General features: G+C 40.5%; 2 protein-coding genes across 6 annotated transcripts in view; one reads left to right on the top strand and one right to left on the bottom strand.

Moving 5' to 3' along the window:
• Positions 1–9,100, top strand: part of LOC147168685 (uncharacterized) — a 37,907-nt gene extending 28,807 nt beyond the window's left edge. For 2 of the 4 annotated variants that reach the window (XM_086084563.1, XM_086084565.1), the window contains 3 exons: positions 4,909–5,063; positions 8,103–8,203; positions 8,271–9,100. In XM_086084563.1, coding sequence (XP_085940689.1) covers positions 5,001–5,063; positions 8,103–8,203; positions 8,271–8,553 — 447 coding nt within the window. In that variant the 5' untranslated portion in view covers positions 4,909–5,000 and the 3' untranslated portion in view covers positions 8,554–9,100. Of the gene's footprint in view, positions 1–2,588; positions 2,733–4,908; positions 5,064–6,907; positions 7,639–8,102; positions 8,204–8,270 lie in introns of those variants that run through there. The other 2 variants (XM_086084564.1, XR_015095943.1) reach the window with 2 other exon arrangements.
• neurl1b (neuralized E3 ubiquitin protein ligase 1B) overlaps positions 3,370–17,520 on the bottom strand; it is a 34,435-nt gene continuing 20,284 nt past the window's right edge. For both annotated transcript variants that reach the window (XM_086084560.1, XM_086084561.1), the window contains exons 2-6: positions 12,357–12,598; positions 10,574–10,907; positions 7,068–7,802; positions 4,905–5,030; positions 3,370–4,157 (exon numbers count right to left, since the gene is read on the bottom strand). In XM_086084560.1, the coding sequence (XP_085940686.1) occupies positions 3,910–4,157; positions 4,905–5,030; positions 7,068–7,802; positions 10,574–10,907; positions 12,357–12,598 (1,685 nt within the window). In that variant the 3' untranslated portion in view covers positions 3,370–3,909. The remainder of the gene's footprint in view (positions 4,158–4,904; positions 5,031–7,067; positions 7,803–10,573; positions 10,908–12,356; positions 12,599–17,520) is intronic.

The following is a 17,520-nucleotide window of genomic DNA, read 5'->3' as shown; positions in this document are numbered from 1 at the left end:
AAGGGAATGTATAGGCTACACATTTTCTTGACAAAAAAGTTACATGGCCAGATTTATCAATGCTCTCTTACAGGGATAACCAATGTACTAAAAGTTTGAAAGATCGTTCTAAATGCATCTCAAACTTTTTCCGTACCGCCATGATCAATTTCCAGTAAGTTCATTACAAACAATAAACCGATATTTGTATGACAGTATTTTAAGCCACTCGAACGTCATGCTACGTTTGAATTTCAATGCTTTATTTAAACGTATAGGGAAGATATAAACCTACTCAATTCATCATGCAGTCAAAATATAGTGCTAATTAAAGCAAAACAAAGTTCTTAATTAGCTAAACGTTGACAAAAAAGTTTAAACAGTTATGTAGTGTATTGTACATGAAAAGTAAACAAAAAAAATGCTGTTGTACTTGATTTGAAAAAAAAAAAAAAGCGTAAACAGGCTTTTTGCATAGCAAACTTCATTCTAATATTTTTTTTAGGGGTCATCAACTCCAGTCCTCCAGGGCCCCTATCCTGCATGTTTTTAGATGTTTTGCTCCTCCAACACACCTGATCCAAATGATCAACTCATCCTCGAACTCTTCAGTAGCCTGATAACGATCCGGATCATTCAGGATGTGCTGGAGGACGCAAACACCTCAAACTTGCAGGATTTAGGGCCACAGTGGCCCCCAAGGACCGGAATGGTGACCCCGGTTGTGCATTTTATTCCAATTTAATTCTGTGATTCTTCGGCACACCTCATCACACATAAGGGAATAACGTTTCTAGGTTATGCTAGAAGTGATCAGGATTATTTGATTATGTCGCTTTAAGTAGAGCAGAAGACATCATAAACACTAAATTAATTCAAAGAGCAGTCCGATCAATCAAATATATATCAAAATAATAATGAAAGTAGGCGTAAATGATGTCAATACTCATTAACGTCAAAATAATTATGTCGCCAAAACATTCCATTTCCTTCCAGTCCTTAATCAGAAATACCAATAAAGAAACGATAACAATTTTCGGTCCATTTAGGAAGTTCAGTGATGTGTTTAGAACAAAATAGAGTGACAGCACTTAGCTATTATGTTGAAAGCTTTTCAATCATCGCAGCTTCCAAGGGCAAAAGATTTCTTCCAGTTCCAACCAATGGCACTTTTCACAATTTTACAAGCTAGCCCTCGGCGACCACATGAGTATATAAAGATCATTTGAAAAAAAAGTTTGTTATTTCAGTAGATTGCAACAAATTAGTGGCTCTTGGTACCCAAGGCGTAGTGGATAGCAAAGTGCATCTAAACTAGAAAACTGGTACGGAGAGTTGAAAATGTGGAGAGAATTTGTGCATTGGAACAGAGTTCCTGTCTTTCACTGGAAAAACAGCCTTTGACAGCATGTTCTAGTTTTGTCTCAGGAAAAAAGGCGACAGACTAGAATGCGTGTTTGCTCTGATAAAGACATCTTTATTTTGAACAAGCCTGAAGACAAAGAATGCGGCATCACTGTTTCATCTCCCACCGATCGACTCATAAGGCACTACTGTTGAAAAGCACAGCCGGATTTCATGGATTTTAAACCATCCAACAAGAATTTAGCCTCACAATGCAGTTATTGAGGTCGTAGTAATTTCTTTTGAAACTTTCAAGCAGCCTTCTTTATTTGAAAAATGTGCATTCATAAACAAAACACAATTTTTCTGCCTAATCCTTTTAAAAAAAAGCATTAAGCATGAATTCACATGGATCACATTAGAATACAGCACAAGTCTAGAAGCAAAGACTGCCTTTTTGCCAATTATTAAAAATACTTTAAGAAAGCAGTATAACGCTGCACAATTAACTTACCATTTTTTTTTAATGCTAAGAATAATGTCTAATTTCCATTTGTTATTAATTGTATTGTACACTTTTCAAGCTTTAGTGTAAAAACTAACCCAAAATAGGCGAAATAGATAACCCAGCGCTGGGTCAAAAAGGCCTCAGCCAATGCTGGGTTATTAATATTCCCAGTGCATTGGGTTGAGGATTTGACCCAACATGCTGGCTTTTGTGCATAAACATTACCATTCAAGTATGGCACAAAACTGCTGAAGAGCAAGTCATTTTATACATTGCCCCCCCCCCTTCTTCTATGTACAGTGGTTAGCATTTCTGCCTCATAATTCTAAGATTGAAGGTTTGAATGTTTGTTAATAGGCGTTAGCTGATGTTTTTTTTTCCTAGCTAGGAAACATTTCAGGTGGTTAGACAGCACCAATGAAAAAAACAACAGGGTTTTTGTTTTGTTTTGTTTTTTTGCTGTGGCTCAACATAAATAACCTTTATCATATTGGAAGTTTTAGTCAAAGAGCTTCCCAAAAAGTGTTGTTTCTTTTCCATGAATGAGAATGAAATTGAGTTCAATGTACAAAACGCTGGAATTGATCTTGCCCGACCGGTCGCTTGAATCTGGTTATGCCACAAACGACCACAAGAGGGGGATAAAGTCTTAAATGAAAAAAAAAAAGTATTACGTTGGGGAGAACAGCAAGCAAGAGCTTGCGAGCTTGAGAGATCGGTTCCCAGCCAATCACAGGGCTTAGGTAGACGAACAACCGTTCCCACTTAAGGAAGCTTTAGGCTTCCGTGAACTTAGCATGCATGCATTTGGAATGTGATAGGAACCCCCACAAGAATCAGATTCTCCATTCAGAAGGGCCAGAGCCCAGATCGCACCCAGAACCACAAAACTGTGAGGCAGGTATGCTAATCTTCTGTTTTTTTACATTTAAGTTTCATGATGAACCATTCATCCATTAACCGAAATCCTTTTTTTTTTTTATTCAATTTGATCTCAAATTTCCAGTTTAAGAGAAGCAAAACAGGCATTTGAGGTTGAGAGCTATGGACTTTAGTTTATTTCATAATATATTATGTTAAAGTTTGCTCACTGAGTATGGTAAATTTTCAAAACCAACGATAAACAATTTCTCTGGCTCTATAAACAAACAAAAAAAGAGAACAAGAATAATTTTGTTTTATTAGTTGCAAAATCTAGTGTCACATCGTACCCTATATAGTGTGACAACTTACCCATTGATGGGGCAACACGTCACATGTTTACTCCCTCTATTTGATGGCTTATAACTCTGCACTGACACAAAATATAAAAATGACACGAATACAAAAAATATACCTAAGACTTTTGTCTTTTATCTGGTATACATTTTTTTTAAAATATATGATGTATTGATTCCACGAAATATATAGTATAAAAAGTGATACTAGCCCCGGTCTCCCTAATTGTGTGAAAAAAAATTAAAACCCACTTTTAAAGTGGTAGATGCATGTCTTGTGTTGAAACAAAAAAAACATACAGACATTTTTTAACTCACTTTTATTTTCTCTCAATGTGCAAAACCCGACTCTTCATTTCCAACAACTTCTCCCAACAACGACTTCATTAACCCATTCACATACTGCTTACAAACTCCGGGGTGCCTTTTAATCACTTAAATTCTTTCATTTTCCATGACAAAAAATATGGCCTGGATTGTCAGTTAATCACTTGGACACAGAACAAGACAAAATAACAATCTAAGGCACTAAAAGTCTTAACCACGTTTTCCAGCTGAAGCGTCAAAAGATTTGCAACAATAATCTTAACACTTTATCGTTTTGTGAATACATGTAGCAACATCTGAGAAAGCACACTGATGACGATTAAACAACAGTGCCACATAATACATCGCATCGTTCTTTACCAAAAATAACGGCGCTCATTTTTGTTAAGACAGTGAAGCTTTGTTTCATGTCTCCAGAGATGATTAACATATAAAATCCCATAGGCACAATGATGTCCTCTTATGGCTAATCTTGCAGTTGGCATCCAACCATGCCTGAGAGAAGGAGACGAGCGCTTTCCACGCCAACAGTCATCATGGCCGATATGTTTTAATTACATCTTTGATGGGCCTCCTGCAGATTGGGCAGCAGGGGTTGATCTGCTTCTTGAGCTTCAGTCCGCAGTCGTTGCACAGGCACATGTGGCCGCACGTGTAGATGACCGTGTCCACTTCTTGGTCGAAGCAAATTGTGCATTCTCCGTTCTTTTCGCAAGAGGGCCACTCTGAGCCAGCCAGGCCGGGAGAGACGGGAGGGCTGAGAGGGGAACTGGGAGCAGTCACTACATGGAAGAAGAGAGAATGTTTAAACTGTTGGGCAGATGAATAATAATTAGTGTTAGTTACTAGACTCTTTAACCCCACAAAAAAATACTTTGAAAAAGTAATTTGTTTACTTTACTAGTTACTTTAATTTAAAAAAGTAATTAGTAATAGTTACTAGTTACTTTACCCCCCAATTACTTTTTAAAAAGTAATTACTTTAAGTTACTAGTTACTTTATTCTTTAAGTAATTAGCTTTAGTTACTAGTTTAATTTAAAAAAGCAATTCGTTTTAGTTACTAGTTGCTTTAACCCCCAAAAAATACTTGAACAAAGTAATTAGTGTTAGTGACTAGTTACTTTAACCCCACAAAAAATACTTTAGAAAAGTAATTAGTTTAAGTTACTAGTTACTTCAATAAAAAAAAAAATTAGTTTTAGTTACTAGTTGCTTTAACCCAAAAATTACTTTAAAAAAGTAATTAATTAGAATAAAGTAAAAAGTTACTAGTTATTTTAATAAAGTAAAATAAAACGAATTAGTGTTAGTTACTAGTTACATTTTCAGTGCACCATGTACACTGACTGTGTACATGGTGCACTGTTTTGGTCTTTTGGAGAAAACCACACAATATAAGACCTAAAAGTAGACACACACACCGATTTTTTTCCCTGGTCATATGTGGGGTTTCTCACATTTTAAAATTGGATAAGATGTTGAAAATCACTACAGCAATAGACTATATACTGTATGTGTTGTTCTCACCCAGAGAGGATTCAGACGCAGAGGAGGATCTGTTGACGCTGAAGGCCAGATCTGAATCGCTGTCGTCTGGACTGCTGCTCTGGGAAGTGCTGGGAGATGTGGAGGGAGGACTTGGCTGCAGCGTTCCTGGGTCACAAAGATAAAGACGCTAATGAAGAGGTATGCGTAGATGCGCGCTCATATTCATTATTATGTCTTAGAGTTTCACTGGGAGGCTTTATGCTAATGGGGTTGGATCTAAAAAGGTGGTTCCCAGATGATGGGAGTTTTGGGGGAGTTGTGGGAATGGAACGCAACATGAGGATTAGGTGTTGTTTTGAACACCATCGAAAGACACACTCTCTAATGCCGTGGATTGAGAAACCATGCCCAGGCTAAAGCACAGGTTAGCTGGAGTTTACCCTAGCGGATTTCCTGAGCTAATCACGAGCCATTTACACTTACAATCACTTAAGGGTAGATTTGGTGTCTGCAATCAACCTAATGTGCATGGTTCCAGGATCTGGGACATTGAGAAACTCAACATAGGAAGATTACGTCACAGTTCGGCACCATGTGCGCTATCACAGATTGTTTACCCAGCCATGCAAGACTCTCTGGGTTTTCCGTGGATTGATCTTCAGTTGACGATCCTGTCCGCCTCTGACTTTTCCTCCATTGTCGTTCCCCTCGGTAATCCCCTCGGTCTTCTGCCCCCAAACATGAGTTCTGCCTTAGCACACTAGCCTGTCCTCGTGGCCGTTTGGTGTTTTGCTTCAACAACAACAACCTCAGTGTCGGTTTCCCCATCCTGCTATATGTGGATCATGAGGCATTACATGACCTTGCCCCAAACCCCTTCCCAATCTCTAAAGACTCTTTATCGGGACTTAAAAGTTAACCGCTCTTTATCTGGACTTTGAAGGGAACTGCTGTGCTACTTGTTGATAGACTTGCAGTTGTCAATTCTAGCTAATCCTGTGCTCCAATGTACTGCATCTGGTGTCAAATCGTAGCTGAGATTGGTATCAAAACGTCACTCTGAATACTCATGTTATAATTTGCTCAATTGATCTGTTTGTTCCTCATTTTAAACATGATTGTTGTTGATGCTAATTGTGCACGCTGATGGTAGAAACCTCCATGATCTTGTGTCTTAAGTCACCCTTCTCAGTGAATATTCCCATTTTACTATCTGAATCAAGATGGAATTGTTTTCTCTAATCCCCAAATCATAAATGATGTAGTCTCCTAAATTATGTCAAATGGACGGACAAACAAACACAAATACTGTATGTATAGTGCTCCATGACTTTATTTTCCTTGGGGTATTTATTTTCTCATTTTTGCTGTTCGAGTCACGCTGAAACAGTTTCCCGCGCCCCAGAGTTAAAAATGGATCAGTACTGTAATCTTAGGCCATTCTCCATGTGGTAGGAAATAGCCCCCTCTTAATAATGTTTTCCACTTTGCCCATTTGTGTCACAATGGAACCATTGCTCTGCAACAGAATCATAAATGGTTCTGTCTTGCGTCATCCTGTGTCAACCAGGAAAGGGCATTTTGGGAAACAGAAGGGCATAAAAACAATAATAAAGTGCTCCATGAATTTTCACTTATTGTACAATTTAACCTTGTTGTTATGTTGTAAGTCAGTTCGACTTCAGTGTTTTTTAACTTTAACACAGGTTAAGATTTTGCCTGTCATTGGAATACAGTCGATTATAAAGTGGCAAATTTGCGAGTTTAGAAAATGGCAAATTTGCCACTTTATAAAGTGTCAAATTTGAGAGAAAAAACTTTCTTGCAAATCTGCCACGGTATAAACCTGCAAATTTGCCACTTTCTAAAGTCGCAAATTTACTATTTTTCTCTCTCAAATTTGACACTTTATAAAATGCCAAATTTGCGACTCTATAAAGTAGCAAATTTGCGAGTTTTTTCTCCTTTGAATATTGTCCCCGCCCTCTAAAACATGCATATATATATATATATATATTTATACATGGCCCTAATACGCCGTCGTAGCTGAAAGATGTAGTCAATACTGTAAATCTTTTCAGTCCAATTGTGCCGCGACAGAACATCATGCCACGGCAACGTTTTTCAGAATCACTGCTTGGCTACAAATTTTAGGGCTCAAACAGATCCCATTTTCGGCTTTACTTTACATATTCTACTTACCAAGTATCCTGAGTCTGTTGACAGCCCCATGCAGGGCGAAGAAGGCCCACAGCACCTGAGAAGAGTCCACGCAAAGCAGCCTGCCACGTCCCACTCCGTTCACCCCGTGGTGCACCTCCCCGCTGGGCAGCAGGCTGAAGCTGAGTACGTCCCCGGAGCACGGCATGGGAAAGCCGCGGTGCACCACCCAGTACTCCTTACGGTCCAGCAGAACCTCGGGGTCGGCCGGCAGGTCCCCGGCATGTAAACTCGCCGGGTCACAGGACGTCAACCCAAACAAGAGCGCCCCAAAGTACGGCAGACCCAAGTGGCCAACCTCTACGTATAAAGTCTCTCCCGGGTGCAGCGGCCGGTCGCTGAACACGAGAGTCCGACTGCTGTCCAGAAAGTGGATACAGGCGGCCGAACGGTCTGCGGACAGTATGATGTCGGAGCCGCGGATGGGGTGAAAGTGCAAATCGCCGTCGAGCGGGGAGGGAAGGCTGCGGACCACCCTGGAGAATCCGGTGGAAGCAGATGAGGCTGGCGCGGTGGAGGACGAGTTGGACGAGAAGCAAGGAATTAGCTGAGTGTAAGTATTGAGCTGGATGTTGGCCATCTTGGCAGCGGCGGCCTGGTTGTTCTCCAGTTGATTGTTGTTGTAATTGGCTGAGTCGTGGCTGCTCTGGGGCAGATAGGCACTCAGGCGGGCGGCGCTGAGACAGCTTGATCCAACGCTCTCAGCAAACGTGCTTTCTGAAGGGTGAAAAGAAGAGCATGATTTGATTATTTAAGGGTCATCTTTGTGGAAACTCACTTGCTCTTAGGCTAAAAATGTGATCTGCGTGTGTCATTGAGGCCTCCTGATGTTCGTGTTCAGTCTATATCGTTTTTAACATTAATTGTCCCATTGAAGTCTCACTGCCTTGAAATCAGTCCAGTGAATATTCTTAGCCTCATCTCACGTTGTTTGCCACTGAACACCCTTTGCTGACGATTCAAGGTGTTAACTTGTTCATCCATTCATCAATTTTCTGAACTGCTCGTCCTCACTAGGGTCACAGGAATGCTGGAGTCTATCCCAGCTGTCATTGGTGGAGAGGCAGGGTACACTCTGATCTAGTTGTCAGCCAATCGCAGGGCACAAACGGACATAGGTAGGTTTACCCTGCAAGTTTTGGGAATTTGGGAAGAAACCCAAATCTACTGCTTATCCGGGGTCAGGTCGCGGGGGCAGCAGCTTCAGCAGGGAAGCCCAGACTTCCCTCTCCCCAGCCACTTCAACCAGCTCCTCCGACGGGATCCCAAGGCATTCCCAGGCCAGCCGAGAGACATAGTCTCTCCAGCGCATCCTAGGTCGTCCTCGGGGCCTCTCGCCAGTGGGACATGCCCGGAACACCTCACCAGGGAGGCATCCAGGAGGCATCCGAACCAGATGCCCGAGCCACCTCAACTGGAAACCGATGTACCCGGAGAGAACCCATGCAAGGTCAGATGCCGGATTTGAACCCATGACCTTAGAACTGTGAGTCACATGTGGTAACCAGCAAGCCTAAATTGTCAACTGTTCCATGTAACATTGCAATTGATAACTGAGACTCTTTTGGAATATATGTCCTAAAAAGCCAAAGAAAAATCTTCCTTTGTCCGCGAGGTTTTCCTTGGCAGCATTTGTGTGAGTTTAGATAGATACTTCCCTCTAAAATTTTGTTTTTGTATGACTTCAAAATGTTGACTTTTCACAGTTTTTCGTAATGCAGGTTGCATAATTAGCAGGGATTTTTTCCAATTTGATACAAATAAAACTTTTTTATTACTGTCCCCATGACTTCCCTTCCCTGTGATCAAGTCACTACACTGCAGCATTGTAAAGGTTTCATAACACAAGCGCTGTAAACTAATCTGGCACGAGTCGCGTCTCATTTGACTTAGGGTCCATTCCTTTATGACTATTTCTAGTGATGGCGTATAGCAGATGAACACACTGGCCCCTCACCAAAGCTCCTGGGATCTGCCGCCTTGACCAAACATGGCTATAGCTCCTGTCAGAGTGAATATAAACACAGTAAGGGAGGGAACTACAGGGCAGGCGCTGATGGAAATAAAAGGAAACACAAAGGGGCCCAACAAAGCGCGGCAATGAAATGACGAAGGTCTGTTGAAGGAGTCATTAGGACTGAGAGTTTTTGGCAAAATAGAGACTGGGTATCTCCTATATGTTGTTGCTTGCTCAGTGATGCTGCTGCCTATATGTTCAGTCCAAAGTTGACATTGGAACTGGGCAGCACAGCTGCTCTCTGCCCTCTCTGGAAGCTGCTTAAATTAGCTCTGTATTTATTGACACTATGTAAATATGTTCCTGAGGTTTAGCAGTCAACAAAGCCATGTTCAACCTACATGGGCTTTCAAGTTGACCTTTAAAGCTGTCCAAGTGAGTCTAATAAAAATATTGTTTTAATCATCTTAAAAAAAAAAAGCATCTCAGATTCATTTGAGTAAACAATTGTCAACAGTCTCCATGAAGTGATCACAGATAAGCAGTAACAAAATGGTTGAAAAGGAAGACCATGTAACATGACAATCTCTTTACTTATTTTTTAACTAATTTGCTCCAAAAAACGTATAAATATGTTCTATTTTAAATATTACTATCGTCCCAAAAACATATTTATACGTTTTTAATGTGTTTTTTGTTTTATGCTAGAGCATACAAAAGGCTTTGATGCAGCCTCTGAACTGAAGAGAACGCTTGAAGCAATGGTGGTTATTACAAAAACGGCCAGCAGGTGACAGCACAATATAAGAAATCCACCAGGGCCATGTTGCTAAAAGCTCTTTTCCCCACTGTTTTAAACAGATTTGTGAATAATGATGAAACTTCGCTATATTCGAATGATAATTGCTGCAAAACGGAAACAGATCTAAATATACTTTTTTTTCCTGATGAAAGATGAGACTCTAGTGTTTCTTTTCACACGGCCATTGCGGTTTCCCTATCAAGATAATTAGATGTGGCGTCAGCGTGACGGTGACATTTGCCTCAGACAGATGTGGGAACTGAGTCTCGAGGTGTTAAACTTCACACACTTTTCTCTGATACCATCAGAGGCCAATACCTCATGTGAGAGAGGGACCAAGACAAAAGATTGATTAACTTGCATTGTCTTAAAAAAACAAATCAATAATAATATCATTTTTTCCATACAATTTGTCATAGTAAAATTATCATTGTAAAAATCTTTTGTAACTTTAACATATACATACTTTTAATTATATCACAGTATATATGATATATTCTATAATGATCAAAATAAACCACAATAAATATACTCACAAATATCATCAGTGTTCTCGAGCTTTATATAAACATGTTGACTTACATTTAAGCCGTCGGAGCGATACAATCTGAGTGTCTTCATAAGGTAGGATTTATGATACCGCACTTGAATTGTGCATCATTTTAATAGTGTTATGAATGCTGCTAAGTGTATTGGCTCATGTTAAGGAAGTTTGTCGAGGCAATTTACCAAGCAGCGTGACCTCTTGAGTGATGCCGTAGATATCTATGATGGCCCAGAGCGGGCAGCCGATGCTGAGGCCGCAGTGGAAGAGGATTGGCTCGCCGTCGTTGATGCTGTAGAACACCCTCCCGTGGCGATCAGCCCAGAACGCCAGCACGCTGTCCTTCAGGGCAAGTCTCTCGGGCAGCGCCTTGGCCCAGTAGCCGGGCCGCGTCACCAAATCTGGACAAGCGTACTTGGGGATGTCGGATATAATCAGGTCACTGGGGTCGAGACTGGTGAAGCCAAAGCGTAGAGCTCCGCTCCAGCCGCTGTGTACGCCGGTGAGACGAAGCCGCACCTGAATCAAGAGAATCGTAATATTCAGCGGTGTACATAAAAAAAAATATTAAAAGCACAGCAGAGTCAAGTGTGGCACATTTGCCTACCAAGCATTTTGCGTGAATTATTCCGTGAAAGGGGTCGTCCGTTAGAGCCGATCGCTCGTACTTTCTTTGTGGCTTAAAAACATTCAGTACAACAGGGTGACCATATTTCCATTTCCCCCCCCAAAAAAGAGGACACTTTCCCCAGCCTTGAAATTGTGGTACCAGTCGCAGTTACACAGTGTACTTCATCTGCGTCACGCAATGCCAACCGGACATTTTCATGAATTTATAAAACCTCTGGACGCCCGAACAGGACGTAAGAAAATGGTCTGTCCTCTCAAAAGAAGACATTTTGTCACGCTACTTACAGTTCAATTTATCGTTTTGTACTTTTTTCGTAGCCTCAAAATTCCTAATATAATACAAGACTATTGTAAATAAATACTATAAGAAAAAAAAAATCTTGGGGCTTGGGGGGAGGATAATGGCGTTACATCGGGTCGCATTTATGAGTTTGTTAGCGCATCTTTTTTTCACCTCCGTTACGATTAGATGCCATAAATAAGATCTACTGTATCAAGAATAGCACGGTCGATGGTGCGCTACAGGCTCCAGTAGAAACGACAGCCATTCATAGAAATAGGTTGATAAAATATGCTTCTTTTGCGCTAGCTACATACCTACGCCAGATGCTAAGCTATTGTCTATGCTACATTTGAAGGGACTCTGTCCCGCTAATGTGGCCACCGTGTTTGTTTATACATTGCTGTTGATGGGAAAGCCGCCTGTGCCAGCATAGCTGCCACATTGGAAGATTTTAGCCTGCTCGTGTCTGCTGTAAGTCGGTTTGTTTATGACAAGAGAGCAGCACAACCTGGAAATGCATGACCTGTTCCTGTCTGTTGATGGCGGCCATTTCTAGAACAAACAGACTTAAACGGCTACCTCAGAAGGGGTGTTTTGAGTGTACCGGACACTATTTTCTGTCCATTGAATCCGGTTATCCGTTAAATCAAGGTTCCACTGTATTTCACCTTTCACCTTTAATAATGATCCATCTTAAAGTGGGAATTGTCAAACCTAACACAGCCAGCATTGCTGCCACACTTGACCATATGCGTAGGTCAAGCTTGTAGCTAGCTTGTTTACATTAGCTCCACGAGCCAGCTTGTGTGTGATACAGGCACAATATTTATCTATTTCATATTGAAAAACAGCAAAAAAAACAACAGCAAATGGATAGACATACAAAACTCTAACAGGTAATGAGAGAAAAAGAGTTTTATTTACCAAGGGTCTGTTTGCTCGTGGTGCCATCAGAGCTACCACCAGGAAGTACGTGTGAAGTCATGGTGAAAAGGTCTATTTATTTTAACTGCTCAAATATGAACTGTTGTGGACAATGGAGGAAGCAAACTGACCTTCTCGTAGAGGTGGACGGGCCTGTGACTGAAGGTGATTCCATTGCAGAAGCTGTTCTTGCGAGTGGCGCGGCGAAGCTGCCCGTCCAGCCTGATGTTCTTGCCTTTGGCGTGGGGGTGAAAGCGGGGCGACTCCATACTGATGCTAACTGGATGCGCCGACCTTCTCTCAAGTCCGGTGCCACTGTTGGGCAAGGTGTAGTACTGCCTGCTCGCCACCGAGCGGGTTTGCAGAGTCGCATCTGCAAATTTAGAGCAAACCATAGAAAAAGGGTTTTATTTTTCTGCTTCAAAAATACAATTCAACGTCAACGCATGCCAACAGCAAGTTTGACATTTTTGTGATTACAACAATGTCAAACCATTCAAGTTGGAGACAGCAACTGCTGGAAAAAGAAGCAGGTGAATTAGCACCCAATAACTGCGCTCTCAAAAATAAACCAATTATGAGTCAAATAGGGAGCACCACATGACCAAATTACCAATGACCGCAAATTTACTCAACTTTTGGGGTTATTCATTTAACCCCAGAAGTTGGGTCAGATGAAACTATTTGCATGAAGTGGAACTGGACATTTTTCCCGCGGCACCCCTGATGAGCTCTCACGGCACTATGTGCCACGCCGCCCTGTTTGGGGAATCGCTGCTTTACAGGGCAGAGGCCAAGTGTGTAAAGGAGCCCACACAGTCTTCGACACTTCCTTTCCCACACTGACACTATGTACCTCTCAACAACTTTTTTGAGCATGCATTCTAAAGAACTTGCTGTACCAAACACTGCAGTCCTACAAGACCACAGAATGAATACCACGTACAGTGTTTCCATACAAAGGCAGAAGTACAAACACCAAACTGTTTAAATAATAATAATAATAATAATAATAATAATAATATTGTGACACTTGTTAAGGTTCTGCATTGAAGTGAGGAACATAAGGAACTAACCCATATTCCATATGAAAACAGCATAAAATGTGCAATCTACTGACTGATTACTTTTTAGCATTCAACGTCGTCAATCGGTGACAACTGATTATATGAAATACAATACAGAAGAAAAAAATACTTCCAACTCCAAATATTGCTCGTAGCAAAAGAGTATTTCCAAATCTACCACCGGAAAGGTCACATCATCGCACGAGACAAACGATAATCGCATCAAGAGAAAATCACGTCGTCACGTGCCGGTGTTTCTCTTATTTATGTGCAAAGACTGACGACATCCTTGGCCAGCAGCATAAACAAACTGAATAGCCCTTTATTGTCTCCTCATAGTCCAGGAAATATTCACACTATTCAAAGGTTTTATCTTTAATTGTGTTGTCATACGAAGACATCACATTATATTGAATTTAACAAGGGTTGGAAATCAAACAAGAATGATTTGGGTCAATTTATTTTGTATCAAATTAAATTGAGCTGTAAAATATCATATGAGCAATAAAGTCAGCTGTTTTAAACAAAGTAGCCTTTATGCAGAAGAAAAATATATGAATTACTGTAAAGGCATTACATCAAAAAAAAATCTCATAATTCATCATTTATAATACAGTTCATAATTTAGGCTTTGCTACAGATAATGGTTGAAATAATTCGAGTAGCTATATTTTTTTATGTATTCAAACATGGTGTCTTCATTTAAAGCAACAATGATGAATGTTTCAAGGGTTGTCGCTGTTGCCATTTGTTAATTGATTAGCCACTTAATTAGTTTCCAGGACGACACACAAAAAAACGACACAATTAATTTTCATGCAACTGTGACGTGTCGAGCACGCGGCGCTCAAATGTTGGTCCAAATCTGAAAATGAATAGTCTATTAGCAACATTAGCAGTTTTTCCATAGTCTAATAACTCGAACACTAACACTGGCGTCAAAACGGGCAATGAAACGGCATGAGACTATTCTTCTGAAAAAAAATGCAAGAATCATTTGATATTCATTCAATGATCATTTCAGTGTGTTCGGAAAATCTTCCCCTCAAACGACCGTCCTCTCTTTCCATTGAGGAGCTTCAAGCAATTCTCAATTTATTGCTGGAATTTTAGAATGCCAAGTGTAAATAATACATTTGCAACGCTCAACCAATTTTCAAATAGAATTTAGATTAGAACATACCGCTCTGGCTTCCATTTAAGACTACTGATAAATTATGACCCTTCATTAGTTTCTTGAAGAATCAGTGGTGCTGGGCGGCTGCTAACACTAATGGAATCATGCACTTTATATCAGCTCTCTGTTTTTTTTAGAGGTGGATTATTCAAAGTCCTTCACTGGAGGGGGGTTCGTCTCCTTAGTCTGCCTGCCCACACGCAATCATGTCTGTTGCACAGGTTACCTCAGTTCATAGTTTTCACACAGTTAGTGTACAGGTTCCTTTTCTCATCCTTTGTGCTGTTAATGTCTGAGTTTTTAGATATTTGAAGTCAGACTTAGGTAATGAGGGAAAAAAATCATCTGTAGGGTCGGTTGAGCCCATTGCTCATTTTACTGCAGGAGGAGGTTCGAGGTCCAGACTCCTCTGACGGTGGGTCCAAACAGAACAGTCGATGCTGCAGTAGTCACAATTTAAAACCAAAACTCGGCCCTATGTGACATCCTTGGCTCTGGTCTACAAGAGGAAGCAGCGTTCAACGTGGTCAAATGCCAAAAGCCAGTGAACGGGAAGCCTCCAAAACACCTCAAATGATGAAGATTTTGCCCAACATCCACCTGCTGTGTACACACCGTCCGATCCCTGTGGATGACGTGCTCCTCTCGGGCAGATGGCCAAGGGTTTAGAAAGTTGTTTTATTTTATCCCCTAGACATCTAATAGGTCATGAGCTAAAATGTACCAGCAAGCGGTATAAAATTTTACTGTCAAACCATCAGGACCAGGAGCCTTACTTCATGCTTTGGAGGGCTGTAAAAAAAAAAAAAAATGACTCGTGGGTGTTCCAGCTGTAAAAAAGATTCCTTAGAAACCTGAGGTAGCTCTCTGCAGAACAACTCAATCAGATTTTCATCACAGGGAACTTGAATACTTTTTGGAGATGAGTCTATGAAGGGATCTTATGCAGTGCCAGCAAAATGAGTTGAAGTTCGAAGCAGTTCTTGGCTTGGTTTGCTTCGTCTCGGTTATTTTGTAGCAATGTCGTCTTCAATGTTATTCATCTTTACGTTCTTCTTCTTCTATCACGCTGCATGTTTTCCAGTAGAGCTTAGTGATTCCCAGCATGTTGCACCACTTCACTTCCTTGTTTGTATACAGTAAAAAACCCACAAAAAATAAATGGTAGCTTGAAAATCCAAAAGATAGCACTAATATATATCCCGGGGAATCACTTTATTCAGCTAGCCATTTTGGTGCATAAATGCTTTGTGGTGCCCCACCCCGGACAGAAATGAACAATATCTGAGTATTTGTCAGTTTTGCTTTTATTTACAAAATAACGTATCAATATTAATGTTTCAAAAACTTTCACAAAAATATGACTTTTCTTTTTGTGGAAGTTTTGGAATAAGAGACCTACTGAAATTCACTTTTGGATATAAACGATTTCATCACAAAAAATTTGGTGACACAACTATTGCAAATGGGCATAGCTTTCTACCTATTTCTGTGAAGTCGTGAGTAGCCCTTCACTCATGTGTGTTGATTCTACAAAGGTAGAGTGGAACATTTTACACATTTCATTAATTTGAGCTTTTAATTCTTGAGCTTTGCCTTCTTTGTTTCTCAAATGAATATGCTATATGAGTATAATAATAATCATCAAAATAAAGGATACACACAAAAACTCTGGAGCTCTTTTGAATAAGTTCCCTGTAAGCAACAGGTATTAACAGCATGAACAGAACACTGAAGCTATAGCATTTTTATTTCATCACTCATCTGTGATGATGGAGCAAATAAATAATAGAATGATTCCACGTACTCCTTGCAATGTGCTCACGTAGGACTAGTCATCGCTGTTTGGTGCACTAAATTCGGTTTTCTATGGAAAATTTGAGATGTCTGGCAATTGTTGTGGTTACTGAGGTCAGGCACACCTGGATTAATCAGTTTGTCCAATCATGAAAGACAGGAAATGAAGGAGTGGTACTGAGTTCAGGAAGTAGTGGATTTGTGCAAAGAGCCCATATGGGCTCCAGGAGAGGACGGCAAATTTACACGGGGAACGAACCAGCGATCCCGACGCTCGACCTTTGCCCTTAGCGCCGCTATTTATTTAATTTCCCTCAATATGGGCAAAATAATTTTATTATTTTAACATACTGATATTATTATAATTACTATTATTATGATTTTTTACTAGCTTGATTTTGTTTTTGGTGCCCCCGACCCCAGCCGGTTGATGCCCAACGCGCAGTGCGTGATAAAGTATGCCGAGCGCCGCGTCTGACTATAATCATACGTCACAAGACACTTTGACGTAATATGAATGATGTGCTTAAATAACGTGCCATTGTCAACATAAGTAGGGCCTTTATTCTATTTCCTCTCCAGGCTGCACTCTGAAGAGCCATGAGCTTTAATGGAATGAATGAGAATTTCATGGTCTTATTTATTGAGTCTTTGTTAAAGGACCCCGATAGCATTATTTTTTAAACTTTTCATTAAAGTGACTGTTAAGATTCCGTAATTTGACGATAAGACATTTAAATTAATACAGATTGTGTGTCATGCAAGCAGTGAACAGTGACTAAAAACAGTGACTCGGGTGCTGGTAGCGGTAACCACATTGTATCTTTGCCTGAATGGGGGCGTGGGAGTGGAACAGGCAGTAAATCAAAGCATCAGGAACTGATGATCAAATAATGTTCTTTTAGACAGGACAATATTGTTGATGGGAGTGATTCAATTACAATAAATGTTTACAATTACAATGTTTGATGGCCTTAGGTTAATTAAAGTCTACACATAGCCAATCGGTGTGAATGAGCCTGTGAATGGTTGTTTGTCTACATGTGCCTGCGACCAGTCCAGGCTGTAGCCCTCTTCTTGCCTAAAGTCATCGAGGAAAGTCTCCAAGTGGTATACCAACTACACGTCTTTCTCTTGACATTGGCTAAGTAACATTGTGTTTTATACTGTATGTCACATGAACTCATTCACTGCCATAAATTCATTTAAAAAAAAGATTATTAAAAATTAGGGGCAAGAGGCGATTAAATGTTT

Source organism: Leptonotus elevatus, chromosome 9 (genome assembly GCF_054856555.1).
Source record: "Leptonotus elevatus isolate MCC_2025b chromosome 9, RoL_Lele_1.0, whole genome shotgun sequence".
In the NCBI taxonomy this organism is placed as follows: Eukaryota; Metazoa; Chordata; class Actinopteri; order Syngnathiformes; family Syngnathidae; genus Leptonotus; species Leptonotus elevatus.
This window is presented reverse-complemented; position numbering and strand designations above follow the sequence as displayed.